The sequence below is a fragment of a genome, unplaced genomic scaffold (assembly GCF_019419815.1).
Source record: "Pyrus x bretschneideri cultivar Hongxiangsu unplaced genomic scaffold, Pyrus_bretschneideri_v1 Contig7, whole genome shotgun sequence".
Taxonomy (NCBI): Eukaryota; Viridiplantae; Streptophyta; class Magnoliopsida; order Rosales; family Rosaceae; genus Pyrus; species Pyrus x bretschneideri.
The window spans coordinates 11,035,797-11,056,155 of record NW_025999809.1 but is presented as its reverse complement, the minus strand read 5'-3'; the positions used below and the strand labels follow the sequence as shown (position 1 = coordinate 11,056,155).

General features: G+C 37.7%; 2 protein-coding genes across 4 annotated transcripts; one reads left to right on the top strand and one right to left on the bottom strand.

The window, feature by feature from the left end:
• The first annotated feature begins 2,172 nt into the window (after window positions 1-2,172).
• LOC103936285 (cationic amino acid transporter 1) lies at window positions 2,173-6,364 on the top strand. Its single transcript, XM_009346122.3, has 3 exons — window positions 2,173-2,425; window positions 2,522-2,936; window positions 4,789-6,364. Exons 2-3 carry the CDS (start codon window positions 2,522-2,524, stop codon window positions 6,216-6,218), a joined length of 1,845 nt encoding a protein of 614 aa, XP_009344397.2. The 5' UTR covers window positions 2,173-2,425; the 3' UTR covers window positions 6,219-6,364.
• A 362-nt stretch (window positions 6,365-6,726) lies between these two features.
• Window positions 6,727-19,565, bottom strand: LOC103936286 (187-kDa microtubule-associated protein AIR9). Of its 3 annotated transcripts, none has more exons than XM_048573994.1 (39): window positions 19,363-19,565; window positions 19,101-19,197; window positions 17,985-18,852; window positions 17,738-17,809; window positions 17,521-17,586; window positions 17,294-17,365; window positions 17,128-17,193; window positions 16,934-16,996; window positions 16,769-16,834; window positions 16,444-16,543; window positions 16,105-16,206; window positions 15,387-15,619; window positions 15,179-15,293; window positions 14,924-15,044; window positions 14,372-14,547; window positions 14,066-14,201; window positions 13,754-13,854; window positions 13,601-13,648; window positions 13,170-13,354; window positions 12,952-13,069; window positions 12,414-12,541; window positions 12,023-12,191; window positions 11,657-11,775; window positions 11,236-11,404; window positions 10,918-11,002; window positions 10,733-10,806; window positions 10,530-10,649; window positions 10,149-10,344; window positions 9,927-10,048; window positions 9,375-9,582; window positions 9,141-9,214; window positions 8,907-9,045; window positions 8,450-8,631; window positions 8,069-8,224; window positions 7,795-7,926; window positions 7,626-7,684; window positions 7,488-7,520; window positions 7,248-7,379; window positions 6,727-7,008 (listed from the first exon to the last, which is right to left on the bottom strand). In XM_048573994.1, the coding sequence occupies exons 3-39, from the start codon at window positions 18,816-18,818 to the stop codon at window positions 6,832-6,834; spliced, it is 5,148 nt and encodes a 1,715-aa protein (XP_048429951.1). In that variant the 5' UTR covers window positions 18,819-18,852; window positions 19,101-19,197; window positions 19,363-19,565; the 3' UTR covers window positions 6,727-6,831. The 3 variants fall into 3 exon arrangements, with proteins under 3 accessions (XP_048429951.1, XP_009344399.2, XP_048429952.1); XM_009346124.3 differs by having other exon boundaries at window positions 19,101-19,180; XM_048573995.1 differs by lacking the exon at window positions 19,101-19,197.
• Window positions 19,566-20,359: the final 794 nt, after the last annotated feature.

Here is a 20,359-nt window from a genome sequence, read left to right as displayed (position 1 = left end):
AACCAAGAGACAAAACACAAAAAAGGTGGGACAATGTAGGAGACTTTTTAGACTAAGCCCTTATCACCTTAGTTCACATGTCCACTACGAAAGAGGCGCCCGAGTCAGAGCCTCTAATTCGGACCATGAGGGAACCAGGAATTTTCAACGAAAAAAATACTCTCTGAAACCGAACTGTCAACATTGTAGCCGAACTTTGTCCAAAACCATGCAGGATTTGGATTCCATGTAGATCCAAATTGTGGGGATTCTGGGGATCCTCACATCTCAGCCATTCATCATGTATCGTACGGTTAAAAATTATTTGACTTTTCAAAAAATCTACAGAATTTCAACTATAGTAGCTAGTACGTAGCACAATTAATCTTATCTTAACTTTAAACTTTGAACCGTAAACCCCAATTAATCTTATCTCAATCCTTCCAATGCTTAGAGCAACTGAAAGGAGAAATGCAGAAGCTCGATACGAATCTCATACACATCCTTTAAAATTATGAACTGATGCGTATAATAATTATTCGTTAATCTATTACATGCATTTTATTGGGCTATCTCTAATGTAAGGGTCTAAAAATTAAAAATTTAGCTCGGTATGTTCAACTACTCATTTATGCGAACATACTCCAATTGGTTTTCCTCTTAGTGTCCCTAACTTTTTAAAGGGGACGGATCCATAACACCACTTTTTACATAACTTTTGACACGTTTTTGTGAGACGCACTCCGTAATGTATTTCAACAATGTTAGCCGTTTATTACTTAGGTCTTCCCTCAAAAGTAACGTTTACCAAAAAACACCCAAATCTGAAACATATGATTGTTGGATTAAGGGTTATGGTTTATTTGTAGAATCGTATTCGTCCATTTTCTTCACCTACAAATGAATATCTTAATGGTGTTGGATTTCTCTAATTTTTTACAAAGATAACCTATGAATGATGTTATAAAAGTCAGACCGTTCAAATAATTAAAATACATTATAAAGTGGGTCTCACAAAACTCACTCTGTAATAAAAAAATCGTATAAAAAAATAATATCACACATCCGTCCTATTTTAAAATTATATAATTTTGGTGTATCCTTAACTTTTGTTGTTTAGATTCAAGTCTTCTTCAGTAATATGAACACAATCTATCTGTGTGTCAAATATGTGTGCTTATGAAAAAATTTTATTTCATATAATGGACTCCTATTGAGTTTTTGATTAGTGTGAAAACAACCCATAAAGAAATTAATTTAATCTATAATTACCAATTTTAATTTCTCCAGTTGGATCTCCTACCCTTAATTTTTAATTGGTGGGACCCTATTTGATAATTCTTGACAAAAATCTCATATAAAAAAAACAGAAAAAGAGCAAAAGGGTAAGCGTATAAGGCCAGCCATTGCCGCGAGTGGTATATTTCCTCAAACATGTATCTGCCAGCTAAGACCTAATTAAATTGCATTTTCACACTAAATACCAATTAAGACGACGTTAATTGTGGGGGTTCTCACTAATCACTATCCGCGTCACGACAACTGTACTTTTTAGGAATAAAATATCAATTGTCAGATTAGAACATCATTTAAAAACTACGGAATTTTGTCCACATTCAATGCCCGTTTGTCTCGTTCTCTTTGCTAAATAAGTACCGTCTTAATTTTGAAATGAAATTTTTTTCCGTATATCGAGATTACTGTTGATGCATGAAATGTCATTACATAATTGGGTAGAAATTTAATTAAAGTATCAAACTATTTACGATTTACTAAAAAATATCAAATTTAGAAAATTAAATATTAAAAGGATTCTAGCTTCGCATTTCCATGTAATATAATTCCAAAACAAAAAATTTCCATTCGTGGAACAAACAAAGCTGTTTTCAATTATATAAAAAAATATTAACGTCAATTATTCACGAGCACATAAATAAAGTGAATCTCATATGGAGATTCACCAAATCAACGACCAATGATCGCCTCAAATAATTAGTGACCGTCGATGAAGCGTTGGATTCACTGAATCTAGCGGTTGAGATCGATTGTAGTATGCAACTAAAACAGTTGATGGAATGAATCACACTCTAAAAAACAACGGTTCAGATTCGATCATTGCCAGAATGTAACAGCTCTTATTCTTAACACGCGAGTAATGAGCGGTCAACGAAGTGTAGCGTATATAACTGCTTGCTCTGCTGAACGAATTTTCCCGCGTCTCTCTCTGTCTCTCTCTCCGCCGGCCACCGGAGAAAAACGGAAGCTTACTCTGTCTCTCTCTCTATAAATCTCTCTCTCTCTCTCTCCCTCCCTCGAAGAAAATATACAAATATGCAGATATTGGAATAATCGCTTATTATTTCGGATATATAAGCCAAATTCAGACGTACGGTTACGGATCTAATCATTTTCCTCAGCTTTCTCGGCAACCAAACAGAAACTAAGGGTACTGAATCAAGCCTCTCTGGATCATCTGATTTACTTATTTATTTCGATAATAAATTCGGTGTTTTCTTAAAATGTTGAGTTTGAATTTTTACAGATGGTGGCGGGCGGCGGAGAAGTCGATGAGGGGCTACGGCGGAGAGGCTGCACGTATCGAAGGGACGATTTTCTCCCCGAGGAGTCGTTCCAGAGCTGGGGCAATTACGTCAATGCGCTGAGGCAGACGCCCGGCCGGTTCGTGGATCGGGTCCTGACCCGGTCGGCGGACAGCACGGAGCTGGTGGAGATGAAGGCGCGGAGTCATAGCGAGATGAAGAAAACGCTCAACTGGTGGGACCTCATTTGGTTCGGACTCGGCGCTGTCATCGGCGCCGGAATATTCGTGCTCACCGGACTGGAGGCGAAAAATCACGCGGGCCCCGCGGTCGTGCTGTCGTACGTCGTCTCGGGCGTCTCCGCCTTGCTCTCTGTTTTCTGCTACACCGAGTTCGCAGTCGAGATTCCTGTTGCAGGTACGGCAACACACTTACTGAATATTCGAGCAATTTTGTTAAATATAATTTTTATGAACAACTGATGTGTATGCCTGGACGTAAATATTTGATCTTGACGGAAAATACTTAAAAAAGGTTGGATATATAAAATTCAATAAAAAAAGGTTCGATTTTGACGTAAATATTTTTTAAATTAAATTTGCAAATGAAATGATTGATAATTAGATTATTAATTAAGCATTGATAATGTGCTTATTTCTTACTGCTGACATATCATTTTAGATTGCAAAGTTGATTTAAAATTTTGATCTCCTTAACATTACCATTTTTATTTTATTATGTGCTTTTCATTAAAATATATTTTGAAAAATAATAAACTTACTAATCACTAACGGTCTCACTACGTCTTTTTTGTGTGAATATTTTTACTTTTTATTTTTTATAAATTCCTAATGACAGAGGCAATTTGAGTATTTTAAAAGTTGAACTCTTTTTGTCTTTTTCCTTTATATAATAACGCATGTTTTGAGAATATTATCGTAAAATTATATAAATTAAATTATTCCATAGGGTATTTGACTTGAGGTTTTATACAACTTTGCTGATTTTAGCCTAAGACATTTTGAAATCACAACAAGAAGAAATTATGATTACATATCCAATAAATCGAATTGCAATAAATCAATTATAATTAAACTTATTTGTAGAAGAGAAATCGTCACATGCTTAAAAATGTTGTCTACTTTCTTCAAACTATATGTTCTTACTATTCAATAGAGTTAAGCACATATTAGAACCAATATTGTTAGAACAGGGACAAATCTTTATATAATTGTGAAATTAATCTCTCTATCTCCTTACCATTGAATGAGAGAATCTCATTGGTCCCATCACACCATTAAATGAAATAAAAATTTACAGAGTTCTGAATCTATTATTTTGATCATAATTAGGACTGCAAGATCACATAAACATCATATAATTTGAACCGGAAACTGTTAATAGCACTCTAAAAAATTTTATTCTGCATTTTTTCTCATAATTGTATTTTTTCTTTGTATTATATAAAATTTAGAGTACAAAATGAGATTTTTGAAATATTAATAACAATTCTGTTTAAATATTAAATAACCCATTTAGGTGAAGATGAAAAACGTCAAATGATCAAATGCTTACGTTAAGGAATTCTTTTGAATATTCTGAAGATATTTTAGTAAGATGTATAAAAAAATCCAAGAAATATTGAATGAATAGATGGGTGAGCCCATTACGTTGCTTGCCCGCATGCTTTTGCTACTTTCCACATTATTCTTCGTTTTCCTTGTGGACTTTCTGTTTGCTTAACTATTCAAAGTCAATGACTCAATAACGTAGGCCGGTCTATCTCTTAAACTCTGATGAATGACCCGGCCGTCCTGTCCCCACCATCTATCCCTGGTTTTGACTTCTTTGGAACAATTATCCTTGATTTAGACTTAAGTCTAGTATTGTCTGGTTCATTAGGTACTAACAAATTGAGTGAGTAAAGTTAAGAGCATTTACTCTTGCATTCGAAGTCTCAAGTTCGAATCTTGTTGTATCGCTTCTATAAAACATAATAGTTATTGATCCTATCTTGCTATGTCTAATATGATATTCCGAAGTAATTAAAGTAGTAATACCATCATAATTAAACTGACGGAAGATATAAAATTGTAACAAATTCGTAGATGAGGTATGACATTGAATTTTTTTTTTAAAATAGAGTATGAAACTGTGGCTGGCCCAATAATTAAGGTAGTTTTTATATAATTTACCCATTTTTTTTCTTCATGTGATTAGCCAGGCAACTGATCGTAGAAGTGAAAACGTTTTGAATTTGATTTTGCAGGGGGCTCATTTGCGTACCTAAGGGTGGAGCTAGGGGACTTCGTGGCCTTCATTGCAGCAGGCAACATCCTCCTCGAGTATGTCATAGGCGGCGCAGCCGTTGCTCGTTCCTGGACCTCCTACTTCACCACCCTCTGCAACCGAAGCGACACCAATGATTTCCGCATCGTAGCCCACGATTTGCCAGAGGACTACAGGTTCCTCGACCCCATTGCCGTTGTTGTCATTATCGGCATCTGCTGCCTCGCAGTCCTCAGCACAAAGGGCTCTTCTCGTCTCAACTACATTGCCTCGATTGTCCATGTAATTGTCATTGTCTTCATCATCATTGCCGGCCTCACCAAAGCTGATACCAAAAACTACGTCGATTTCGCCCCTTTTGGCCCCCGCGGTGTGTTCCAAGCCTCAGCTGTACTGTTCTTTGCGTACGTTGGATTCGATGCTGTTTCAACCATGGCGGAGGAGACCAAGAATCCCGCAAGGGACATCCCAATTGGTCTTGTCGGTTCAATGGTGATTACCACAGTGGTCTATTGCTTGCTTGCAGTGACATTATGCCTTATGCAGCCGTACAGCAGCATTGACGAACAAGCGCCATTTTCGGTTGCATTTGAAGCTGTTGGGATGGGATGGGCTAAGTACGTTGTGGCAGCGGGCGCATTGAAAGGTATGACAAGCGTGCTGCTTGTGGGGGCAGTTGGACAGGCTCGGTACCTCACTCACATTGCCCGAACCCACATGGTGCCGCCATGGTTTGCGCAAGTTGATTCCAAAACCGGCACTCCTGTCAATGCCACGGTCACCATGCTTGCAGCCACCGCAGTAATTGCTTTCTTCACGAGCCTCGACGTTCTGGCCAACCTTCTCTCCATCTCCACTCTGTTCATCTTCAGCCTTGTCGCCATGGCTCTTCTTGTTCGCCGCTACTATGTCAGCGGCGTCACAACTCAGGCCAACAGGAACAAGTTCATTGCCTGCCTTTTCATCATAATTAGCTCTTCAATTGCCACCTCTATCTACTGGAGCAGAACAGATAAATGGACTGCCTACGTGGTAACCGCGCCGCTTTGGTTCTTGGGTACTTTAGGGATTTGGTTACTTGTCCCCCAAGCAAGGAATCCGAAGCTCTGGGGAGTGCCACTGGTGCCATGGTTGCCATCTCTTTCAATTGCCATCAACATTTTCCTGCTCGGGTCAATCGATCACGCCTCATTCATAAGGTTTGGAGTGTGGACTCTGATCATCTTGGTTTACTACTTCATCTTCGGGTTGCACGCGTCTTATGACACGGCAAAGGACTCCGAAGCGAAGAGGCTGGAGGGCGGCACAGGCAATGAGTTGAGGAAGGTCGAAGCTTCAGGGGTTGCGACAAGGGACTCCGGGTTAGGCAGCGGAAATGGTAGCTATGCCTCTGTAACTCCTGCTAATTAAGAAAGGGTTTGTTGAATGTGTCAAGATTTAATCGTGTTTGTGTGCGGCTAATTCTGTATTAGTTTGTTATCAGCTTGCTTATTAGTAATGTGATTTACAATGATATGTCTATAATATTAAAGTAGTACTTTTATTGTTATCACTCACACCTTTCTTTGTGAATTAAGTTTTTTTTTTTTTTTTCCTTCTTCTTACTATAAATGTTCCTTTCGACTCTCGCAAAACGAGAAGTCTTGTTGGCTTGAGATCGCCCTTTTACTATTATCAATTTACAGATCTCTATTACTGAAACTATCATTTTTCAGCATTTGATCGATATCGCCAATGTTTGATCCATATATCATCAGTGTTCTATTTAGATCATTGAGATTTGTAAATCGATGATTTGAGTCAACTTCCGAAAAATCCATGGCAATTAGAAGACGAAAGAAATTAGTGAACCATTTTGACGCCGCAAAAGTTACACGAAAATAAATTTTATACTTTATGTAGAAATTCGCAAAACCGATTAATAAACGTGCACATATCATTAACTAATTGAATAATGCCAACACAGTCCTCATTGTAATATCCCCTTCTCACTGCACACCTTACAATTACGTACATTATATATTTATGTCTCAATTTTGAGGAGGGTGTTGAGGGATGTACTGTTGAATCTCTGAGCAAGCCCTCGGATCACAAGCACTGTCACATCCCGCAGGTGCCTCGACTGCACCATCAAGTCCACCTCATTCTCGCCGTCCACCACGATTTTCAGACGATGTTGGTCGTTTCGGAACAGCTCCACCTGACAAAGTTCTCCACCTTTTAAGTTTGTAGGACATAAGAAATGCAACTCAAAGCCGGAAGGAAAATGAAAGGAAATCCAGCCATCTTAGGCTTAGAACGACAACAATGAGCCTGCGCTAAAGTTCTATGTTTGAAATTTCTTCGATGTGCTGAACATTAACATTCCAAACATCGGGCAACTGGGAAAGCAAAGATGGATTAGAAAGCGTGTATAGGAAGTTAGTGACGTGAACTTACGTGAAAGGGAGGCGCATAACTTCCACGAATTTCAGTCGTTGGGAAGGAGGTTTTAGAACCGGGCTTTACCACCTTGACTCTTTTTCTATTGACTTCGAGGATTCTTCTCTCAAGACTTCCCACCGCAGGAGCCTGCAATAAAAACGACATAAAAAAAAAAAAAAACAATCAAGTTTTCAATCGTTTCCAACGGGGAGCAGATTAATTACAATCGTAGAAAGAGGATATCAGTTGACGAACCTTTTTCGTAGATTGGTCCTTGTCACACAATGTCTGTACCGAATAAGTGAAATGTAGTTAGAAATGGTTTTCGCGACAGATACTATAGGATTTACTACACATGGAAGATAATATCAATTTGTTTAACGATTTCAATACCTCAAATTTCACAGTTCCAAGATCAAGCTTCTGCCTCACTTCTTTAAGAACATCAGGTTCTGCATGAAAATCGATGCCAATTTTATAAACAGTCGGTCTATTAAAACTTAAAAGCAATAAGAAAAAAGAAAAAAAGAAAAAAATGGTAAGAGACAGGATTCTAAATTACCAACTGCAATCGGGTCTGTTGATGCAGAAACAGGTTGCCCCTCCACTCCATCCTCTCTTACAGGAGTGTAAACCACAACAAGCCTGTACCCTACGTCGTCCACATTAGACTCATACATTCTCCCTACCTCCCCTGCAAGTAAAATTTTCATTCAATATTCCAGTGGAAAGATAAACCATATGCTATTCGCTAGCCTATTTAGCATCACAAACGAAATTCAGAAAGCTGCACAAATTGTTGAACGGAAAGATGATTTGCGTAAGAAAAACTATACCTGGTATAGAGATAAGATCAGGACTCCCAACCATTGATCTGAGCCACTGGATTCTACTTTTGCCTTCCTTCCCTCCACTATAAATTCCACGTACAGCGTATAAGTTGGTGTGGAAACCCCTCCCTTCAATCTCCAGCTTATCTATCCTAGGGATCCCTACAGATTAACAGAAGTGAAATATATGATTAAACAAAAATTAGGGGCATATACGAATACGGTTAAAAGCTAAAATATGGAGCCGTGGCAACTTCCACACGTTTTGCATTTCAATTCATCCAATGGGCTTGAAAGCATTTCTTACTAGTCTCCAGTTTACATGCTTTAGGATCCCAAGAAAATCACCAAACCCGAGGCCTAATGGATGTGTTTGAAAGGGAATACCTGGTAATATAGGTCCAGTTTCAGCATATACAGGCTCGGTTGATCTTCCAAAGACATCAGTCACAATGCACTCACATTTTAGACAGCGGCCAACATCTTCTAGACGCATCTTGTAGGAGCAAGATTGCTGCGCAGGTAATATTTCAAAGGTTTTCTTGTCTTCCTCTTTTGAAGAAAAATACCTGCAGCATCCCTTTGTGTCATATAATGAACAAATTGAAATAGTACAAGCTGATAAACTTCGAGACAAGAAATAAGAAAATTTCAACAAATTGAATGCATCTCGAGACTTGAAAGTTATGACATTAGATGACATTAGAAACCGCTGCATGCCACCTTCTAAAAGATTCAAATAGCCCTCTGGTTATCGGAAAAATACGTTACTTGACACTATGACCCAACTGTAGTCCCATTTGAATGGAATCATGCCGGTGATTACTAAAATATAACACCATACCATTGATATCTGACATCCTTCTTGTACTTGCTCCAAACAATCTGTTGAGTCTCACTCTCTGGGATCACTTGAACAACTGTTACAACATCTCCTTCGATTGCCTTTCCAGTGAGAGTGAGCATCTCTAGTCTTGGAAGCTCTGGAGGGTAATGCCATATCCGAACGAAATTAAAATTTAAGTCCATCAAATATATCAAAGGCCAGAAGTGTTGATACGGTCAAATGGGACTCTACCTGGAAGAATAATATCAGTCGGCTCAGACAACTTCAGTTCTCCAACCACCGAATCTGAACGAACTGGTGTGTATCTATGAGATGCATTTGAAAAAGTTCATTACTGTGTATATATAGATATCTACATATTCATCCACAAAACTCCACAGGCTATACATATAACTAACAAGGAATAGATTTGACATGCAAGTTGTCAGATGTTGGAAAGGTTAAAATGCGAGATGGAACTTTTACCCAAACAATAGACGGCAGTTGTAGTCTGCATCGGTGACTTCATAAGTGTTAGAGTTGGCTCCATTAATAAGAGCAATAGTTCCTTCATTATTTTTTCTATACCAGCTAAACAGGCTCGATCCTTCATATCCACCAAAATACTGTCCTTCTCCAGAATAAACACTTCGTGACAACTCCTTCACACGAACATTAGAAACCACAGGAAGAGCTGCAACATTATTTCACCAAACAGTCAATGATCCAAAAGAAATGGATATATGAATGCCTTGGAAGACCTAGACAATAACATATGAAATGTATCGACAATAGTACATAGCAGATACAGAACATGGAACTGATCAATTAACTATAAAGTTGGTCTCGATTCTTGGCTAAATTAAATTGAAACAGTTTCTCAAGTATGTAACTTCCTTAAAATCCAAGACCAGGAACTTGAAGGAGTGTATATCAATTTTTCCAATCAGAAAAATAAAACAGCATTAATGGTATGTCCTCATGTGAACGATAACCAAAGAACCTACAAGCATGAAAATATCAGAAATAAGTTTGTACCTGGTGCAACTGGAAAGTTGCAAATAGCAACTAGTGGCTGTCCACATTTTCCATCAGAACGAGTGGGGAGCCAATGCAAGGCTAAATATGCCTCCACATCTTCAAGTACTGGTGTGTATGTTCTGCCACATTTGCAAACCATTAAGATACATCTTTTCAAAAATGGAAAAACAGACTTAGAATCATTAGAAATCACCTCCCAGTCCCAGTATCAGAACTTACAATGTTTTACCACATATAACCAAATCTTCACATGCATTAGATATATCCTGCAGTGCAGATCCATGCAGCTTATTCTTTGTTCTGTACCAAATGTATTCTCCAACACCTTCTTCTCCACCAAAATATCTTTTTTTCAGGTGTAAATTTTCAGCCTCACAGCAATCAGGAATGACAAGCTCCAGCCCTTCAGGATCCGCTGTTGCAAGAAGCAATAAATTGAGTTGGTTTAATAATAATCAAATAATCTTTTCTTTAATGCAAATGAAAACAAAAGAAATGGATAGAAGAAGATGGATTCACCATAATCCAAAACGAATTTAACATTTGACCGTCCAAACTACAAAAAGAATCTGCAGAACTCTTGAAAATAAATTAACTAACCAGGAGCAATCACATCAGATTGTATACTCTTAGAATTTCCTTTCATCCCATCTTTGCGCATAGGAGTGTAAACAAGTTCAACACATGTTCCCACATCATCAAGGGTCAAATCCACAAAATCTGCCACAAGAAAAAGTACCATTTCAAATTGTAATTTAAATGGATGTGAAATATGTCTCAACTAATTACTCTAAAGAACTCACCTTGAGTACTCAACTTCTCCTTGACACCATTACGCTTCACTCTAAACCATTCGTGGGAGCAATTTCCTTTCTCCCTGAATCACAAACAAGGACTTCCATTGTGTGAACAGTCATAAAACCAAAATTCCAGGATTATCCAAAGGAGGAGAAAACAATAATACAATAAGAATAAAAGGAAATCTGACCCTCCACTATAAGAAGCAGTAAAGCTGAGACGTTGCCCTTCTATCATTGAACCAAGAAACTCCAGAGATCGACAAGTTGGGGGGCCTGCAGTCCAAATACAAGCTTATAATAAACACTCTCTTTCTTAATTTTATTCTTCTGGAAAGATGAATAGGCATTTATCAGCACCAATGGTATGCGTATCAAACTTATATGACCATATTATTACTAATAACCAGCTATACAAGCCAAAGTGGGAAAGGGAAGAAAAAAAAACTAGAAACCTTCAATAGTATCCTACCATTATAAGTGAAGATAACAATAAATTAACTCATTACCAGGTATAACAGGTCCAATTTGTTCGGATAGAACAGTGGGACCACGAGCCCAGTCACTTCTGATAGGTTCACATGACACTGAGACAAAGAAGTCAATATCATCAATTGAGAGTGTGTATGAAGCAGCTTTTGCACCCCTAATTTCAGTTTGTGCTCCATCTGAAGTAGTCTGCCAATGCATCACATTTCTTTTATCAAAAGTTGTACCAGTTGGCAATTTTCTATTGCTTGAGAAAAGCAACCACAAACAAGGTCGTATACGACGTGTTTTCTCAAGGAATTGTGACTTTCTGGTAATATTAAAATGTAAATTTCTACTAAACAAGGAATTCTCACACACAAGGTTCTGTGAAGCCACCAAAATTTCACAAATTGAGAACAGAAGATAACTTACTAGCAGCACGAAGTTAAATGAAATTACCCGGAACCAGTAGAAAACTGAATCTCCCTCTTCACCGCCCCAATATTTTTTTTCCACACTAAGTGTAGTTCCTTCAGTTGCATTCCCAACGATTTGTAGAGAAAGCAATCTAGGGTTCCCTGATTAAGAAGTAGCATGCTTCATAAGAATGACTCGAGCACAAAATATATAAATCAGCATGCATAGGTATCCACCATAGTTTGCACAAGTCCACAATGAAAATTATAGCATATGCCATTGGCATGCATGTTCAATTGAAACCAACTAAAGATAAATGTACTGTGTTTTTTCTTTTGTCCACTTAGCAAAAACAAACATGCAAATAATCGGCACAATATATATCAAGAAACAAGAGAACAAAATTACCAGGGCAAACGCGTTCCTGGCCCATGCTTGTTCTTGGTTCACCCACAATCCCATCATCACGCACCGGTGTGCATTGGAATGAAATGAATTTACCAATTGCATCTTTTGCAATACGATACTGAAGAAGTCCTGTGACGTCAGGTATTAGAGATCCGGAGTCAGCTTCAACCTGTCAATTCCCAGGAAAACAAGTAACTATAAGCATAGGTCCTCTATATATCACCTAGCAATCTGCACAGCACATCATGGGAAAAAAAACCTCATACGACCCAGTGTAACATTGAAGATTCTCTCATTTTTGTAGATAAATCAGTTAAAAATATGTAAGAAAGGTATTAGACCTCCAAAAGATCAAGCATTAAATCATGTCTTGAATTTGATAAAGGTATACCTCATGAAGATACCAATTATAGATACTTTTTCCTTCATGACCACCAATGTAACCATATGATGCCGTCAACATTCCACCTTCGGTGTAATCACCAGTAATTGATAAGAAATTTAGACTTGGAGGCAGAGCTGCAAGAAGCAGGATAACGGTCAGCTATCCACTACCTCTATTAGCGCATCAAGAATGGGTGGTGCAAGGTCCATGGATTAAGCAACTCCCTTGTTAGCAACAGATGCAACCTTCAATCTAGCCGTTGGAAATCCACGGCTGGGTTTATAAAGTTTCTAAAAAGATACATATAGAATTCCACCAAAATTTTTGTGAATATTTTAAAAAATTGTCTGTGTTTCCAACTTTCCACCAAGATAATTGTGGTAGAATGCCGCAAACATTTCATTGATAAGCGGGGAAAGATATACGTTCTACCACTCTTTCTATATCAGTGGTGGCAAAATCCTTGTATTAGGCTGATATTACTGTATATTACCTTGAAATCCAAATACTATTAAATACACAAACATAAAAAAGATTTACTTACTCTCAACTGCTCTATCTGATATAGCATACGCTGGTTCACCAGATTCACCGTCTAGAGTCACAGGAGTAAATTTTGCAACTATGTAATAGCCAACAGCTCCTAAGGGTACGCGAAACGCCTAAACAAAGGTATCATCAATACAATTTGCATCACATATATGAAAGCCCTTCAATTAGGATTTCTGAATTCGTATGTTCAAAGAATATGAGATCACAAACCTTTGCAATCTTAGAGGGGCTCAAAGATTCAAGACCTTTCTCACCATCCAAAGCAGACGAACTTGTTTTAAACCACTGTACTCTGCTAGACCCTTCCGTTCCTCCAGTGACAGTACCGACTGCAGTAACCTTACTGTTCTCCCTTAGATCACCAACTATCTTCAAATCTATTACCTTTGGAGGTGCTGGAATTTGACAGAGCAAAAAAAATATTAAACAAGAGGAAGTCAGTGACAACATGCCAACATCATAAAACCAAAATAGATACATAGAACAGGTTAAAATTCCAACCGTACATCACAACAGACATCCACAAAATCAACCAGAAGACTTCCACAAGGAAAATGACATCAATTAAAAGAATGCTTTTTTTTTTCCTTAGAAAAGTAAACCAAATCTAGCTTTAAGACTGTTGACATTATTCAAGATACCTGGCTTCACAACATGGGACCTTATCGAAACCGATTCCCCTTCTTGACCTGAAAAATGGAAAAGTACCAACACAATGTTAAATGACAATTCAGGAGTAAGCCACACTGTTACTATATATAAAATGTTCCCAAAGGAAAGGTCAATGTATTAACCTTCAAAATTGATAGGTATATACACAAAAGCCAAGTGATGGCCAATATCTTCCTTAGTCAAAGTATACTCAGATGTACCAGTTGATACCAGAACGAGGTCTCTGACAAGAAAAGCCATTAGAGGAAATAAGAGGAGGGAGGCTCAAGTATGCAAAATTAAATTTTAAAAAAAAAAAATATTAGAAAAAAAAGAGGCCAAAATTGAAAAAAAATTAAGGGAACAAAACTATGAGGAACTTCCACATGAAGAAACATAATAACTAAAGGCCATATAAGTTCCTTTGGAGCATCACAACATATGAGCATACTAACCCAGTGTCTTTATGCTCACATAACCATTCAAACTTGCTGGGACCCTCTCTTCCTCCAAAGTAATCACCAACTCCTCTGATGGTACTGCCTTCAACAACATCTCCAACAATGTGTACATTATTGACTGATGGAGGGGCTGCCACCATGAAACATGAACAATTAATACCCCAATCATAATCTTTTGGGCCGAAAAGGAAATGCAGTGATAAAAGAGGGAAAAACAGTCTCAATGAATCGTATACTTGACATAGTCATGCTACAAAAGTTATGGACAAGATCTTTGCAAAAGTTGGAAGGCTTACAAACCTGATTTTACAAAATCGGTGTATTTATAATGAGGTTCTCCTTTGGCACCTTCTTCTGTCACTGGTGTGTACATAAAAACCAAACTTGAATCGATATCATCTATGGTCAATTTGTGCTCCTCATCTTCAGCTCCCGCAATAACCACAGGACTGCTATTCCATTTTCTCCTCAACCAACTGAAAAATATGAAAGATGTATGTGCATTACTTTATTTCTCTGTACCATTACATACAAACGTGCGGACAAACATATATTTGTAAGAAACATATGTATGTAAATAACTTGCGCAGATATGTGCTAGACTACCATTGTACATCAAAGCCTAAGCTAAGAAATAGGCCAACAACCTGTGCAACACACTCCTGCACTATTAAAAGTTGATAAAATTACTGGTGGCTGGAGGATCAGAGGTTTGGAACACATGAGACTATCATATACCCAATCTTCAGCTATTTTGGAATGGATAACAATGTATATCAAGCCAAAAATATCCAGCATTGTCAATGTAACGTTGTAAACATGTACGTAAATTGTTTAAATGGGTATTCTCACCTAGAAACACCTTTCCCTGGAGTACCACCACACCACGCAACCTCTGCATGGCCTCTAATAATATTTCCCTCCACCAGATCTCCATGGACATCAAGATTCACAACCTTTGGGATTCCACTTCCTTTGCAAGAGAGACAGTAAGATAATCAGTAGCATGACAAAAGTTCCTTAACACCATATAAAAACTTTCCCAATAAGCAAAGGTATGCTTCTTTACACGGAAATATATTGGCAAATTATTCCATTGGTATTTACCTCGTTTAACTGGAGAAGATATAGCAAAAATAGGAGGATACTCCGTTTCTCCTAATACAGGAGTACACTCCACTTTTAAAATTTTACCGATATCGTCATGCTTAGGCCAGTAGACCTATGTTCATCATCAGCTCAAAATTAGATTGCACGAAGAATAAATTGCAGCCCTAAACTTCAAAACATTGAACTTACTGAAAGAATCAGTTACCTCTCCAGTGGCATCAGGAATAATGGTGAAATTTGAAGGAGTTCTTTCTCCTACAAACCATTGGTATTTTAAGATTAATTGTGGATCAGTTGCCAAAGTGTTCTCTTGTACAAAAGTGAACTGGCAGCGACAGGTATCTTCTTCAAATGGTTTCTCAACAGAGGCCTCCTTGACCAGGAAGCCAGGAGGCAAATGATCCTTCCATTGCTCAACAAGGAAACGAAAAGTTGAGTCTGTTCAAGAAACAAAATTTCATTAGTTTAACTAAACTATCACCTACAACTGCAAAACAAGGTTAAACATCCTAATATTTCCTGACAACAGACAAAAATGAAACTAAAATACAGCAGCGTGCCAATCATAGAATATAACTATCCATAAACACCCAGATCACCAGACATATACATATAAATTTGGTAAGTTCATTCGAAGGGCATATAAATGCAGCTTATTGTGAACTTTGTTCATGCATTTCAATACATTATTATCATATGAAGCATAATACACGATAAACCATCAGATTTGCAGTCCCTTTATCAAAAACAACTTGTCTCTCCAAAAGGAATTATGCAAGACAGTAAGGCATCCATTCAAACCCTTTACTTCCAAGTTCCAACAGCGACTTGTCCTTTCAAAACCAAACATAAGCTCTGCACCAAAGATTTCACGAGAACTGAATTTTGCAACATAAAAGAACGAAAAAAATCAAATTACACACCTGCTGCATGGTCTGGACGGCAAAACTCCCAACCATCTCTAATGCACAAAGAGGTGTGTGCAGGATAGCGCTTTGCAATTGTAAGCTCTTCTCGGGAAAGATCTGGCAAAATTTTCACATTAACTTGTAAGAAGTTAGAACACATTAATGGAAAATAAAACTAGTGACATACACACAAAAATTATAGATAGACACAGAGACAGAGACAGAGCCGCAGGGGGGGGGGGGAGTGGGGGGGGTGTGGGTGGGGTGGTTGAGGTGGGGCAGAAGAAAAATAAGAGCATGAAACAGAAAAACATAGAGATGCAGAAACCAAATCACAATCATTCTACAAGATACCTCTATCATTGAACTTTTTTAAGGTAGGGCCAACAAGCAAAATGGAAGCTGCTTCTAAGTGAGGCATTTTAAGAATGGGATTCTCCTCCACTCGTAAATGCTGTGGCACAAAACAAGAAAGTATGAGTATGTGAGTTTACACACATGCATCAATCCCTTTCAATGACATGCTCGATGTAAATCACATTGAATTTCACCAATACAATCACCACAGCTAGTCTCTATGAGTATGTGACGTTAAATGTGCCAGATGTTCAGCTACATTGCTAAAGATAAAGACCCACACAAGAGAACTTGGGGTAAATGTAGGTATTTTGAAACTAACCTCAAGGACTGGTAAGTAGGGGAAACCCTTTAGAGTTGAAATTTTGTTTTTGCTGGCAGCTAATACCTGTTTGAAATTTTGAAGTGATTGAAATAATAAGTATTTCAAACACTGGGAGCAGGGAAAAGAAGCCACAAGTTGCAAGCTACTACAACAACAACAAACCTGTAATCTAGGTTGGCTTGCCATTGTAAGAGACTTCAACTTATTTTGAGCGACAGAGAGAAACTATACAAGAAAAAACAAACAAAAGTCAGAAACATCAAAATTATTACCACCAGGGACCAACTCAGGAGGTTATAACAAATTGAAAACTGCCATTGCACATCAGCAACTGAAAACAATTCATTAATCCTTACCTCCAAATTAGGGAGCTGAGGGAGGCTTGCAAGTGACGTGATTTGGTTTCCAGCAAGATAAAGTTGCTGCACAGATCAAAATTTAAGAACCCTATTACATGGATATCTGCATTCTACCGGAAAGATGAATATATGTATATATATGAAACACATATGAAACACAAACCTGTAAGACTTTGCAATTTTCAAGAGGTTCAAATCCAGGCCCTTTGAAATCATTGAAGCTCAAATCCAGAACCTGGAAATAAGGAAATACTATCAATCATTATTAAGCTATTTATTTTCAAATCTGCAGACATTGTTTACATGCTTATTGTGTGCAAAGTAATAAATTGTTGACTTGTCAAATAATTTGAACATGTGGATGGAAACCGTTGAGTCCTATTAACCAACCTTTACTCGTGTCAATATTTCCACTCCCTCCAATGTAGACAATAGATTGTCTCTGAGATAAACAAACTGCCAAAAGGAGTGTTATTTAAAGGAAGAACTATAATCGCTTGCAAGGAAGAACGATTATGGAAACTAACAAAATAATTGACAAGGTATGTAGTTAGGTAGATCGCAAAATTCTCTTAAATGCTAATCATATAATAAGAAATCAGTTTACCTCTAAATTTGGTGACAAGTTCAACCCGCTAGCCTTGAGGCTACGAACTCTGTGACCCCTAAGATCTAACCTCTGGCACAAAAAGTAATATAAGGCAGTAATAAGTACAGAATGAAAGGACTGTCTGTCACCTGTGATATGATAATATTTTACAAGTAGTCATCTTCAACACCATGACACACACAGATGCAAATCAAATAAAGTATCCAACCAAGCGTATGTGAAATTGAAGAGGAATGGTGCTTACCAGATCATCACCGGCTTTGATTTCCACTTGTGGAAGTACAATGAACCGAGAATCCCGGTGTTCAGGAGTTGCTGTTTTCCTACGTCCAGATAAACTAGAATTTCTATCAAGAGAAGAGGACAAAGAACCGGTTCTCAGCCCACTAGTAACTGCAGGTGATCGAGCTGATGGGGAAGAAAGCTTTGAGACCGACTTCCTGACTCCACTGCTAGCACTACTGTCCAATGAGGAAGTCGCCCTTCTTGAAGATGAAGAAGAAGTGGACAATGCTGGCCTCACGGCAGGATTCCTGATCGTCTCTTGTTTAGTTACACTCACATTAGATCCAGTTGATTTATTCAGGCTCCGGTCCAATGGCGATCCTGAAACCGACTTTCTAACCTCTGAAACGCTGGTTCTAGTCAAAGATTTAGTAGTAGCAGCTGAAGGCACTGAACTTCTTCTAAGCTCTGGGAGAGACCGCCTTACAGCGTCCGGAGTCTTTTTAACTGCAGCCGTAGTAGCAGTGTTTTGCATTCTTGCGGTGGAGACTGATGGCTTCTGAGGCAAAACTCCAGTGCTGTTGCGCCTTACAGGGACTGAATTCAAACTCCGGGTAGCGCCAGTTGCACTTGACTTGGTGACACTTAAATTAGGATGCAAACCACTTTTCGGGTCTACTTTCTGTCTAATGGAACTAGTTGGAACCGAGACCTTCGATGTCGCTGCACCACCAGGTTTCACCTTTTTGGAAATACTTTTTGCAGTTTCTGATGAACAAACAGAGGACTTCTTCTTTGGAATGGGGACCTTTTCAACTGTCTCTTCGCCCGCAGGCACTAAACTGTCCTCCATTTTGGTTCACCACAAATGCGTTCAAAACCAAAAGCTACGTTCCACCAACAGTCAACAAAACCGAATAAGTTTATGTTTGGTTTCCAAGAAAATGCAGAGGAAAATAAAAGAAAAAAGTGCAGTTTTGTAAAAATTCACACCCTTTACTCAACTAAGCTATAAACTTCAACTTCAGTCCTCACCTCAAATTTTCGCCAACTAAAAGGTCACTCAATTCAACTAAAACTCCATGTGAAAAAAATGGAAAACCCAATTCATAAAATAAAAGCCGGAGGTACTTACAAGTCCAGAACTAGATAAAGATTGAAGCTTTTTTCAGGACCAAAACCCCAGTCCTTGTAAACAAAGGACCATACTTGGATCTACCACAAAATGCAGACTGTTCAGCAAAACCCAGTTCGATTTAAGCCAAACCCTTTTAAGCAAAAGGCTCAAAGACAACAAATGTGGACTCAGAAGGGCAAATGCAAACACACAGTAAAAAGATTAAGACGAAATAAATGAAGAGAGATAGAGAGACAAGGACAATAAATTAAAAAATCACCTGGACAATGTCTCAGATCTGGGGGGTTACAAAACTGAAAGTAAAACTGTAAAGCATTTCTGGGGTTTGATTATTATGGAAGAAGATGCTCAGAGCAGGCTCGCAAGGCACCAAAAATAAAGCACAAAAGTGATGGAGTGAGAGAGTGAGTAACTGAGAAACTGTGCTGTTTGCTGAGCTAAGAATTTGGAAAAGCCTTGGCCACGCCACACCAATGTGGGGATATTAAAATATATTTGGAAAAAGTTCGGTTCCAGATAAAATTTGCAAATGTTAAAAAAAAAAAATTAAGATTTAAAACACTGTGCAGTGAAAAATGGACTCCGATTCCCCATGTAAAGTGTGAGTGGGCATAAAAAAGGGGGAGCGGTTGGTGAAATTTAAAGTGCAGTTGACTACTTTAATTTCTGGGATGTAATTCATTTTACTTCTCATACATATTTTTAATTTTTAATTATCGAATCAGATGAATTAAAAAAGATCAACAGACAGAAATTATCAAAGATGTGTGAAAAGTAAAATGGGGTGTGTGGATAGCACATCCTTAATTTCTTTACCAAGTTTGGATAAAAAAGTAATGTGCTTTTATTTTGGGATTTCACCAAAAAAAAAATGTTGGAAATACTTTTAAAATGATCGAAAACATTTTTAGTTAGGAACTATTATTAGCACTTCAAAAATATCATTCTACAGTCTCGTAATTGTATTTTTCTTTCTAATTATAAAAAGTTTGAAGTACCAAATGAGATTTTTGAAGTGTTAATATCAACTTCCTTTAGTTAAATTAATTTAAATTTAAAACTTGTATCGTAATTGCCTTTTTATGTATGATGTTCATGATTGTTAACTTTTAAATCTTCAATTTTTATCCAACTGAAGATTATTTAGTCGTTTAATTAATATCATCATCATTTTAGTAAACAAACTTTATTCGACCATCTAATTTAAATGACTAAACAGTTTTTAATTTGGTTATGTAAATTTTCGTTTTGTTTTG